We start from the raw sequence: 12,618 nt of genomic DNA on the forward strand, positions 1-12,618 counted from the left end.
ATCATTTATACTGTTCACTACTCACAAGGGCTTACAACATTTTCACACCATGTTATATTTAAATTAATTTAAGAACATAAATAGTGTGTTGGTGAAGTGTGGTGAGACCACTATCAGTGGTGAGAATTAGAGAAACTAATCCTTTGGTAGTAGGTCTGATTGCTCAGTATCTCACCCTGACGAGGTCACAAAGTTCACACCAATCTGCCTTCCAAGACTGTTAGAATTACATTTTAATCACACTATGTAATTGCTGGTCTCTTTTTCGGGACCAGATAGCAATGGCTCAACACAAACATTGCAAAATCTAAATCTGGCTGAGCTGTCCTTTCATTTGAACACCAAGAAATCTTTCATTTTTGGGACCATTCTCATTTGGTGTTGAAACAGTTTAGACACAGCTGTTTCCAGTCACGTGCACCAAAAGCTGAAGAGATAAACGGTACAACAGCTTCAAAAAGATTAAAAATGCTGAGGTTTTGATCTTCAGTTTATCTATTAAACATTAAACCCTGTTTCTGCTGATGTACCGCATCCTATTCTTAAAAATATTTATGCTTCGTTCAGTATCTAAGTAAGAACGTGATGCCCCCCAAAAACTTGTGGTTTGCTGGCTGCCTGAGGCACTTTGTGAGGAGGACACATGCTCCCCATGGGGAAGAGGCAACTGGTGTTCTCAAAGGCTTGCCACGTAAGTATGCTATGTACATGCTACATGCATGTGCCTCACCTGGACTTCTACGTTGAAAGTTTCCACAACAAGGTTTTTGGTAGTGGAGAAAGGGAGGGAAAGACAGCCTGGCCATCTCTTTTATGCCACTGAAAGAGGGGAGGGCATGAGGCCACCATTAACTGGTAAGACCCAAGGAGATTTCTTCAGATCACTGACATAAGGTTGACATAAGTGCACAGGGATGGAGCACACCAGTGCTGCCCCAAAGAACATCCCATTTCTCTAAAATACGTTATTTCTAGAGCCAAGACAGTATATTCTGTTGTATTTTTGTCAAGGAGTGTGCCATTAACGTTTAGGTCTGACCTAAGAAAGAGCATTAGTAGGATATAACTTAGGTTGCTGTTTCACAAAAGAAAATATTTGGTCTCTGTTATTTAAGCTTATAGAACAAGAATTTCCATTGGCCTACATCCTTCTGACAACTGTTGCCAGTGACGCCTTCCTCTAGGCTGGCCTCTCCTGTCTCCCTTCTGTCATCTTAGGAAAACCAGCTATTAGAAACATGAGCACCTCACCTAAAAAAGCCAAATAATCAAAGTCTCTTTGACAGGCATGCTGTCTGCAGTGAGATGCCTTTTGGAGATGGCACTGTGTGAAGCATCCTCTCTGCGTGAACTGAAGCACATGTGCTGGCAAGAGGTATTCACAGGCATGTGCTGACAGCAGCAGCATGGCAAGACTGAAGAACTGTGTCTGCCATTCCCCCGACAGTGCTCTATGTGACACAAATCCACCTGCTTCTTTTTGACCAGGTCACCCCCCAACCCTTATTTGGCTTGCTTTGTCCCTCGGTGCCCTCCAGCCCCTCGCCACAGCGGTGCCCCCAGCAGAGCTTCTCTTCCTGCCCCTTATCTCTGCAGGTCAATCCCAATCTTGGCTTCCAGCTCAGTCTACCTTGCCAGGACTCTTTGTCAGAGCTTCAGCAGTGTCCCCACACTGAAGTTCACCTTGCCAGCCTGCAAGCACCCAGAACACCCCTTAGGCAGGATGCAAACAGGGAGCAGAGTCCTAGCAAAGCTCATATGCCACATGCTGATATCCAGAGGGAAAAAACTGGCCCGAGGAGCTGGCGCTGACAAGCAGCTGGAAGGAGGGACCAATAACAGAATCATTGAGCAACCAGTAACTATTTCTTACCGTTGCCGCCACTGAACATCATAAGAAAGTAATTCATAAACTTCAGGAACTGCAAGAATTGTACAGAAGAATTGTTGGTTGTGTTGGGTTTCCCCCCCCCGCTGCTATTATTTTAAGGACTGTCTCTACTTCTGCCGACTGTTACACGAGTAACTCAGAGTAGCAGAGCCTTCCCGCTCAGCAAGGGTATTCACCGGGCTGAAAACACTGTGTAGCTGGGATTGGGCCCCCAGCCTGTCATCCTCTTATGACTAATCGAATCTTAGCTGGGGCCTCCAAAACTTAATAACACACAGCTGGTTGTTTTCTTGGGGTTTTCCCCTCCCCCCCCCCCCCCCCCCCTTAGAATTCTTTTACTGTTTGGAGAACAATGATTAGATCGTTAAACATTATTAAAAATCGTACTCTAGGGAAGTTCTCCCCTTCACCAAAAGCTGTGTTTTCACTGTCACTGTCACTAAGTTACAGCTACTCTGGTACAAAGCAATAAAATTATACTTTGGAAGGGCTATTTTAAAAAAATGCATGATGGAGGAATCATATGCTTAAATTAACTCCTTGGCATAAAAAGAAGGTATCCTTAAGTCTCCAAGAGCTTTGCTTTGGGTCTTACTGTTTACTCAACTAAGACATTTGCACACACTCACATCCTGTACTGTTGCTTAATTTCAGTTATGACAGTTTTAATTTACCTCTGAACAGTCAACCCCCCTAAAGAAAACCTTCAGTGAAAAGCATGCTAGTTATTTCTTGTGTAATGCCAGTAGTACCCAGAACTCCAAATAACCACAAACTTAAATATATACATTTTATTTTATTTTATTTTTTAAGATTGAAAGCTGAACTGTGAGGAAAAAATGACTGGCTCTATACTTTCAAATTCAATAAATGTGACATTTGTTTAACACATTCCTAGTTCCAAATGCTTTCTCGTATTAAAAGGTCCCTCAAGAAAACGGCTTCTCAATATCTAATCTGTATTGCACACTGAAAAAAAGATTTTTAAAGATGCCTTGAACTTTTCTTTCAAGCCCTGGCCTTTTGGAGGGGTTCACGTAGCTGCCATGCTAACAGAGGTGCAGAATAAGGGTTACACAGCACAGAGATACTCCGGAGCCAACCTGCGGGCGAATGAATGCACCCCTCAGTGCGGCCGTGTTTACAGGGCTAATTTCAAGCAGGCCATGAAGGGCACATTCACACTGCTGGTTACGGCCGCGCTTGCGTCCAAGTCTGAGCTGTACCTCGCAGACTGTGCAAACTCCTAAATCCCTCGCCTTTCTCAGGGCAGCCAGAACTCCGGGAGCTGGGTGCTAGAGGGAAGCCGGCACCCCAGTGCACGTAGCAAGCTCTGCAGAAACCCATGCAGCCGCACACAGCCAAGAGACAGTAAAAACCACCCTGAGAACTCGGGTGGTTAAGCTGTCTGAACGGGTGGAAAAGCGCCTACGCAATCAGGAGCGACGCAAGAGCAGTTCAGCAACTCACTGATTACAGCAAATCAAAAGGGATGCCTGCGCGGTCCCGCAGCGGCCGTGAGCTGACTGCAGCTGCAAGTGATGACGCAGCTTCTCACACTGAGAGGCTAAGCAGATGAGAAGGATTCATTACTGCCACCAAGCTTCTGTGCCATTGCATTGGGGTTTCAAAGAGCTAGAAAAGGGCACCTGAGAGGGGTTGTGAGCCCTATGGTTTGGGTGGTATTGGGACAGCTGATGGAGAAGCTGCAGCCACATTAAGACATCTGCTGTCGGCAGCTTCTTTACAATGCTATCGTGCTACTATGGGCCCTGTCTTCTTAGGAATCATGTCTAAGCAAAGGCCAGTGTTTTGGAAATGGGCAGCTAAAAGGAGATACCAGGATCCTTACAATTCACTTCAGGTACCTCTATTGCTCCAGCACATTCTAGTGATAAACTTTTACCAAAGCCTTGCAGCACAGATAAACTACGAAGTTCATCACTGGTTATAACAGATTTCTAACCTTTTATGTTTTTCTATGATATCCGTGCCAATAATAATAGCTTAAACCACTCCTTTTCCCTTATTGTCTACTATCAAACTGTTTAACCTCTACTCACGTGGAAATCTAATCTTCCCTCAGGCTGTTAAACTGCATGGTTCAGATGGCACCACTATAGGTTGTCTTAATTTCTCTCTTTTTTTTTTTTAATCAAGGTGACCAAAACTGTTTATCGAAGCCTGAGTAGAGCGCAATCAACTTGGAGAAGAGTTGGTGCTGAGGACCCAGTGCCTACCCATACCCCTCTGTGTATTTTGCTCAGGAGGAGCTCTAGCCTGGCCTCTGTGCACGCACTCTTGCGCACATTTCAGTCTCAGGCATCAAACATAGTGGACTGGAGTGGGGAGGTATGCTGATTCAAACCAAAACTCCAATGAGAAGAAAGCTCCCAAACGCACCACCCACACAGATTTTTATTCTCATTACCATCTAGATCCCACTTCTCTCACTGGGCACTTTGATGTAGCCAGCCTCAAAGGCTGGTAAAACCAGGACCTTTTCTTCTGTCTCCATACTGACATTTCCTCTTGAGATGACTATCCACCCTGCGAAAATTGGCATCCCTTATTTTTAAAGAAAGATTCCTTTACTTGTGAGACATTATTTCCCTGTTTGTCTGTGCTTTGCTGCAACCAGTGGATGAGGTGGGCGGGCCCCTAGAAGCTACCTTGGCATCTCTCCCCCTCACTGCCCTAGCAAACTCTTCACACACAGCACAGCAGAGCAGCTGGGGGAAGTGCATTCCTGTGCCTTCAGCAGCTTATAGTGCACACTAGATGCTGTTTCTAATGGTGGAAAGTGGAAAACAAGTAATACCCAAGTCTGGCTCTAGTAAAGCTGCAGGGCTGACAGATCTCAAATCAAAGGCACTAGAACATTTGATGCTCTGCCTGAAGCCCTCACTTCTGTAGGCTAGAAACGATTGGGGAATTAGCTTTCATCTGGAAGGCGGAAAAAAAAAACCCTCTAGTCTTTGTGGTTATGGAAGAAAGCCTGAAAATGTGACCCTGCAACACCCTGGCAGCTCAAAAAGTTAATGGGAAATATGAAAATAAAGTATTTTTTTCTTAATCTCATGACTTGAGGATCTGACTCATGATTTTTGAACATTTAAGCCTGGCCATCCGCAAACTGCTGAGCAAGCAGAGCAGTTCATCTTGGAGAGCACAGTTCATCTCCCTGCACTGCTGCCCGCAAAATTCTCCAGGCCCGCACCGTGAGCCCCCGCCACCCTGGACGGGATGGGACCTGGCAGCCAGCGGCCCGTTTTCCCTGCGCCGTCCCATGTTGCCAGTGAAGGGAAAGGGGTGAGCATGGCTCTTGCTCCCCCATCGCTCCCTACTCAGGTGGAGCCCCAACAGCGAGGAAGGCGAGGGCGCAGCTGGGGCTGGATCCCTCTCAGACTTACAGGCCCCGGTTGGGGCCGAGACGGTGCATAGATCAGGGCACAGGGCGGCAAGGCCTCAGGCCACGCACCAGGGCGAGGAACCCCGCACACCCTCGGCGGGCCGGGCGGTTCCCGGGGGCCTCGTCGCAGGGGAGCTGTATGCGGGCGGGAGGCGAGGCGGGGCGGGGCGGGCGGCCTGCCCCGACGAGAGGAAGAGGAGGAGGAGGAGGAGTTTTTAGGAAGGGCTGCGAGGCAGTCTCGGAGAATGTCTCCGTTGCACTCCTCCTCCGCCTGCCCCTTTGCCGCGCAGCCCTCAGCCGAGAAGGGCCGCCGCGCAGCATGGGGAGCTGTTGGCTGCGCCTCGCCGCGCTGTTCGCCCTGGGCGCCTACCCGAGCCTGGCATACGAGGGTAGGGAAGGAAGGGAGCGGTGGGGGGGAAGTGGCCGGGCAGCCCCCCGCGGCGGGGCAACGGCCGGGGGCGCGAAGGGGAACGGGGAGCGTGGCGGCGGGGCCGTCTCCTCCCGCCGGGTGGGGGAGCGCTGCCAGCCCGCGGTTCGGCTCGCGTTGGCGGGGAAAGCGCCGCGGTGCCTCCGGGAGCCTGGAGGGGCGGCCGGTCGGCTGGCCTTGGGACGGGGGGGGGATCCTTGGTACTCGCTCCCCGGCGGGAGCGCTTTGTCTCGTCAGCCGTCTCGTCCTTCCCGGGGCCGGCTGTAAGCGCAAAGGAAGCCTCGTCCTCCGGTCAGAGTGCCGGGTTATTGGGCGCCCTCAAAGCCTTTATCTGTTTTGGGGTGACAGGCGCGGGGTGCGGGCTGGCGGCAGGTACCCCGTCGCGTTTGCACTCGGGGCACGACGCTGGCATCTCCGTGCTGTTATCCGGGGAAACTTAGAGGACTGATGAAGGAGAAGACACCCGCCCAAAGTTACTGAAGTAGAATTGAGACCCTGCGCTGCCCTGAATTGTAAAGGGGGTGTGGGGGGAAGAGGGGTGTGTGTGTGTGCCAGGCCTTACCTACCAGCCCTGGCTCCAGGACTTTGGCATTTACAAGCCTGTCACCGGTTTTTGTTGCCTGCCTGTGACTGCTCGTGCAGAAAACCTCACTTTTCAGTGCAGAAAAGGAAAGGGTGAATCTGGCTGGGTTCTTGTGCCTCTACCGTTTTTTAATTGCTATGCTTGTGCTGTTTCGCTTCTGATTATTTGTGTTTCTCTTCTGTGGAAAAAGAAGTTGGCATATAGGTCTGGTTTGTTGCTTTGCTGTTTTAAAGCAGCTGCATCGTGTCAGATTAAACCTTGTGGACTTGGCCATTGCAAGCAAAGCCAGTGTAAACTGGCATCAGCGGTGGTTTAACAGGTGGTCAATAAAAACTTGTGGTCAGAACAGTTGCCTTCTGAAGCAGCTACCCAAGCGGGTATTGCTTTAAATTGAGGTGCGTTGCTGTGGGCTGGCAGTGAAGAGAGGCATTGGGCAGGTGAGGAGGATGGCTAATACAGTTCACAGCTGTGTATGCAGAGAGCCTCTGTTGGTGATACCTATTTTTTGTATTTAGGAACTGTCCCTACCTAAGACGTAGTACTGCCCTTGGAGTGGCATCAAATGGCATACTGACAGTAGTTGTGAGCCAAAGTTAGCTTTTCTTATTTTTGTTGGCGTGCTTCAGGTGGCTTCTTTCCAGCCCAAAAGATGATGGAACACACGTTTATGCTCGTCCTTTACAAAATGCTAAGGTATGGGATACATCAGTTGCTAAACCAACAAAGACAACAGAAGTTTCTGTCCTGGGGTTTCTCTGAGGACTGTTGTACTGCCAAAGTCTTTTTATTTTCTTAGGAAGATGAATGAATGCTTTACTTTGTGGTTCAGGTCAGTGTTAGTCTTTAATTAGTTTGCAGAGGATGCTAATATCCTGCCCTTTTCTTCATAAAAACCCAAATGTGACTTCTCTAATCTCAAAAAACTATGGGTGTTTTTTTTTTTTTTGCATGTAATCGTCAAGTTTGGTGCATAATAGCTGGCTTGTTTCAGAGTTTGCTCATTTGAAAGTCCAATTTTCCTCATGTGCTCAGTGTCAAAGGCTCCAAAGAGCTTAAATCGTCAGCAGCTGTATTTGCAAAGCCTAATATAAAGTTAAGGTTTCATGTTCTGCTCCTTTTGTTTGTATTTTTAGTAGAGAAAATGCAACATTGTTTCAAATCTTTATTCTTAGTGTGAAACAGTGTAAATAGCTGTTTTCTCTAATGGTCCTGTGCTGATATGCAACTGTTGCACTTCAGGTACAGAATGCTAATAAGTAAACTAAAAGAGACTTCTTCAAGAAAGTCTCCTAGGGTGGGTGTGTGCATGTGGCCCTCTTGAATCCAGATTATACACACACATACTTCAGGAAACTGTTTCCAGGACGTTGATGTGTGACTGTATTTTGTAGGCAAAGGTGAATGTTCTCTGGATTCATACAAAATGCGTGTCTTCAGTAGTAGATTGCAATCTAAGCATCAGAAATGGTCTAATCAGCCTTGAATTTGTAATTTGTAACACTGAAGCTTTTAGTGTAGGACACTTGTGCTCCATAACCCAAGGAGTATGGTGAATGCCACACTAAACAAACAATTTACATGCTAGAAAGAGAGTTCTGGGATCAGTATTAGATGGTAGGCTGTAAAAAATCAAGATAATGTTACATCTGTGAAAATGTTATTGCATTAATGATATTCTCGTAATAAGGAAGGAAACTCAAAAATATCTGAATACTTAAAAGCATTTGAAGCAGCTGCTGTATTACCTGTAACTGTAGTTACAGATCTTAAAAGGACAACCGTGGTCTTTGTATGCTGTTCCATTCAAAGCCTGTGATACGCCAGTGAAATCTCTCAGATGGCACCAAATGAGGGAGAAGTCTGTTTGCTCTTCAGGAATATTTGAGAGGCACCTTTGGGAGGTTAAAACAAGCTTAAAGCCTTTTTTCCTGAGGAGGGAGGAGATGAGATCTTTGAGCTCTTCAATGACTCTCACTAAGTTCTTTCCCCCTGGAGCTCCTCTTGTCTCTTCTGGTTTTCTGAGCTGTGAAAAACCAGTGTAGATCCTTATCCTTTTGGGCTCAGACAGACCACTGCTGACCATCCAGTAGTGCTGAGTACACCTGTACATGCACAGACACATATACATGTGTATATTTATATATGTAAATCACTTGTTAGATGGTTTGGAAACCTGGAGATGAAATCAAGTGGCACTGTGCAGTGTAAGACTGTTGTGCTCGTGTCTTTATGCTTTTAGGAGACAGATGAAAGGAAAAGCTAATTATGATAAAATTAATGGAAAGTGATTGTACTGCATTAAAAAAGAAACTCTGTATTGGAACAGGATATTGGTGTGACAGGACTGTGCACCTTGAGAGAGACGACATTAAAATCATTTGAAGACACAGTACTGCAGAATGATTCTGAAGAGCTGTATGAGATTTAGTTCAATGGAAACCAGTGTATGTGTGTGGTGTGCTTGTAATGTGTGTGTATTTGGATTAAATATGAGTAGATGGGAGGCTGGTTGTGGAATGGAGCTCTTCTCAAAGTGGTGTGGTTAGGCAAGGGGTGCATCTGGCAGTCATTGCCCAGTTGAGTTTATACTGTGAGAGACAAAGTGTAGGAGGATGAAACTGAAGGAAATAAGTACTTAAGATTGCTTGGAGTCTTTGGAACAGTCTTTGAAAAGACATAACATTGCAATTAATACCTTGATTTCCTCTTACAGCTTCTGTCCATCAGACCAAGCTGCAAAATGGCCAAGAAACAGTCTCCAGGCCCCTAAGCAGCTGGTGTTCTGCACTGCCAAGGGTAGGGCCCCTTGTGTCAGCTGTGCTCTTTGTTGTTAGGGTTTGGTTTCACTTGGGTTTTTTGTTGGCTGGTGTTTGGGGTTTTTATTTTTAAATACAGTTCTGTGTGGGATGGTCCCCTGATGCTGAGGGTGCTGATAGGGAGCTCGTGGTGGACCCAGACTTAGGTGTTGTGTGTGCTGGCTAGGCACAGGACAGAATGGCAGTGGCTGCCCTCAGATGGCTTGCAGTCCCAGCATGTGAATGCCAGCAGGTAAGGATGTCTGAAGGCACAGCTTTATCCAAAGCATTGTGCCTTGGATGAGTTGGCTCCTTCTGAATAAGCTCCAGTGAGCTGGATGGCTGCAGATGAATGAATAAGACTTCCAGCAATAGAAGTAACGTTCTTCTATGACTGCAACAGATAACGTCACGTTTGTAATCAATCAGTAATGTTAACTAATCCCCTTGTGCTGCTTCCATATTTTCTCATGTGAAGTTGTCCATCTTCATAAGCTGTAGTAATTCCCTACTGAAAGCTCCTAAAGACTTTAAGCATCATCAGAGCACTCTGTTTCTTTCTGAGTGGTCCTTAAGTAATCAGGCCATCACAACCCCTGTGCTAGGCCTGCTCAGGCTGCTCCCTCTTCAGCAACACCTGGGGTCTTTGGCACGACTGAAGTCTCCAGGGTGAGATCATGCAAACAAAGAGTGAAGCTGAGAATATTTTCTGAGGGGTGCTTTTGCTGAGTTGCTCAGTTGTCCTTTTATCTGGCTGTGAAGTACACCTTGCCACAGAGCACTGGCAAACTGTGCTTGGTCAGTTAGTTTCTGAGCAGGTACTGGGCATGGTACAAGAGGGGTAGTGGAAAAATCAGTAGCAGTTGTTCCTCACTCCTGCAGGTGGCCAGATCCCTTTTGATTGTTGAATTGTTGGCCCACTGCAGTAGTAAATGCTAGAAGACACGACATGGGTGTTCTGAACATCTGAACTGTATCAACCCAGTGTTCATAAAAACTTGCAGCTGAGATTGCCAGCAGTAGAGGTGAGGGTCTTGACTGTGAAAGGTATGAATGAGTTCATAGCTTGGGCTATCAAAAACATGGATTCTAAAAACAATTGGGAAATGTTGAGGTGTGTTTTACTGTAGTCTCATCTCTCAGTTGAAAACAGTAGTTGTAAATGAACACTACTGAAATACTTTGTTTTGTTTTGTTTTCCTGTCACTTTAAAGACATAAATGGTAGGGGTATCAATTGGGTCAGATTTGTGTCTGATGAAGCTGCAGGGAAGAAGATGCTGTTGTATCGATGTGAAGATGAGCCACTGGGTTGAAAATTCAAGTATGTATCCATAGGCAGGTTGCTTAGACTTACTTACTCATACTTGGTTTTCCATGTCAGAGATGTTTGTGTAGAAAGTCTACTAGTTAGTACTGCTGTGCACTGATTTATAGGAAGAATGGAGTTTAGAGGCAGGCATGGAGCTCAGCCCGTGTTGTCACGTGTCTTAATAAACCATAATTGAATGACAACCAGAGTGTTTGTGAGGAGCACCATTTGTGTGATGTGGTGTAAAGACAAATGATGAATCATGTATGAAAATGCACTGATGTGTAAAGGTATAATTAAATTTTCAGGTACTAATGCAATAATCTCAATGCTTGAGCTGTGCACTGGTGCTGCCATACATGACATTACGTAGTGCGAGAGTCCTGGGAGCATCTTTGGAGACTGTTTCCAAGGAATGGGTCCCCAGCCCACTAGGGTGATTGTCTGGAGTGGAGAGCGATGAAGAAACAAACACCAACGCTCCCATCCCTCCCTACCTCCACTCCTGTCACTACTAACTTTTTGAACAAAAGATTTATCAGTAATCTAATACTTCATGAAACTGTCATGCATGATGCGTTGTAATGCAGACTAATTTAATATTGTCACTGTTTGTGTCTTTTGTGGTATTTCTGTCAAACTTCTGAAAGTGCAAATGTGCTTTCCCCAGCTGGAGTAACAGACTACATGTTCTTCTGAATACCTGGATAATTTTTCTGCATCTGAAATGGCTGTGTGTATTGGTTTGTTTTTCTTTTAAATTGCTGTTTCAAGTTATATGTTACATGTTATATGTAGTGTGTTGGGGCTAGCCTGTTTCACAAGGCATTCACTGACATTTTTTTTTTGGTGCAGTAAATGAGCAGCTCAGCACACAGGACATGGCTGGCCACTGCTTCTCTGCCACTGCTTCTCTGCCACTGCTTCTCTGCCACTGCTTCTCTGCCACTGCTTCTCTGCCACTGCTTCTCTGCCACTGCTTCTCTGCCACTGCTTCTCTGCCACTGCTTCTCTGCCACTGCTTCTATTGATTATATTTGAAGGTGGTTCAAACTGAAAATCTATGCTGCAGTACCTTGAAAGTAGCTCCAAATTACAGGCTTTAATTTTAATGACTCTGATCTTTCCTGTGACTCAAAATAACTACTTAAGAGCTCTGCCAGAGTTTGAAACCACTTCAGCTTGTCATTTGGCATATCTCTATGTGAAAAGAGAAAGGATATTTCTTGGGACCCCCCTGGAAATAAATTAAATCTCCCCAAGTTAATACATATGGGAAGCTCAGCTTTGCCAGTACCGCCTTTGGCTTGCCTGAACAAAATCTTGACAAGATTTTGTTGTGCTTGAGGGAATAAATGGCATCTTTGCCACGTACATAACACACTGAAATGTGGAAGGAGTAGCTGCACTGGGAGTAAAGCTCTGTCAAGTGCAACAATGGGAATGGTAAGAAATCCTTTCCTCAGCCAACATTATCTCTAACTAGTGTTTCTTGGCAGCTGCAGGGATTTTCCCTGAGAGAACCATCTAAAATTACATCTTCCTCTTCAGGTCTGTGAAGATGGAGTAAGAACGTGTTTAGCACGTTAAGGGTAAGCAGAAGTTGCTGGGCTGCAGTTCCCGGGTTTGGCTGGCTGGCCTTCATCACCAGCTCCTGATTTTATTTTTAGTGCAATTTTCCCGCTTTTTTCTCTAGCATTTAGATGTTACCTTGCAAAAGCTGTTGGTTTGTGTTCCTTCATATCCTTCTCAACAGCATCTCCTTTTTTTGGTTACTTTTGGGAGTTGTGCTTTCCCTCCAGGAAACATCAGACAACTGTGACTTGGTTTTGCAGGTAAGTGTGGACTCCTTGCTTTCTCCCCAGCTGCCCTGGGCTTCCTCCCACCCATCCCTGCTGCCTGCCTCCTGGTGTGTAAGCCCTTGGGCAGGATCCCTTGCCTCCATCCCTGTTTGTTCAGGTGCTGATGCAGTAGGGACCGGGTCCAGGACCTGGCCAGGACTTCCAGGCATGTCTGCAGTACAGGAGAGATTTCCAAAATGGCTTTCTCCCAAACCTATTCTTGTCACTGGTTTTCATTGCTGGAAACATCCCCTTTTCTCTTACCTGGGTGGCAGTTTTCAGCTCTCCTCTACTCTCCTGCTTGGCATTTTTTAACTTACCTCTTGACTGTAAGGCTGGCTGCCCGGCTTTCTTGACT

The 12,618-nt window shown here is 46.2% G+C and overlaps 1 protein-coding gene across 1 annotated transcript in view; it reads left to right on the forward strand.

Annotated features, from left to right (window-relative positions):
• Nucleotides 1-5,622: 5,622 nt before the first annotated feature.
• Nucleotides 5,623-12,618, forward strand: part of SRPX (sushi repeat containing protein X-linked) — a gene marked incomplete at both ends in the record, with an annotated part of 44,780 nt that continues 37,784 nt past the window's right edge. The window contains one exon of the mRNA XM_084268943.1: nucleotides 5,623-5,692. Within this exon, the coding sequence (XP_084125069.1) occupies nucleotides 5,623-5,692 (70 nt within the window). The remainder of the gene's footprint in view (nucleotides 5,693-12,618) is intronic.

This window comes from Gallinula chloropus, assembly GCF_964237585.1.
Source record: "Gallinula chloropus genome assembly, chromosome: 1".
Taxonomy (NCBI): domain Eukaryota; kingdom Metazoa; phylum Chordata; class Aves; order Gruiformes; family Rallidae; genus Gallinula; species Gallinula chloropus.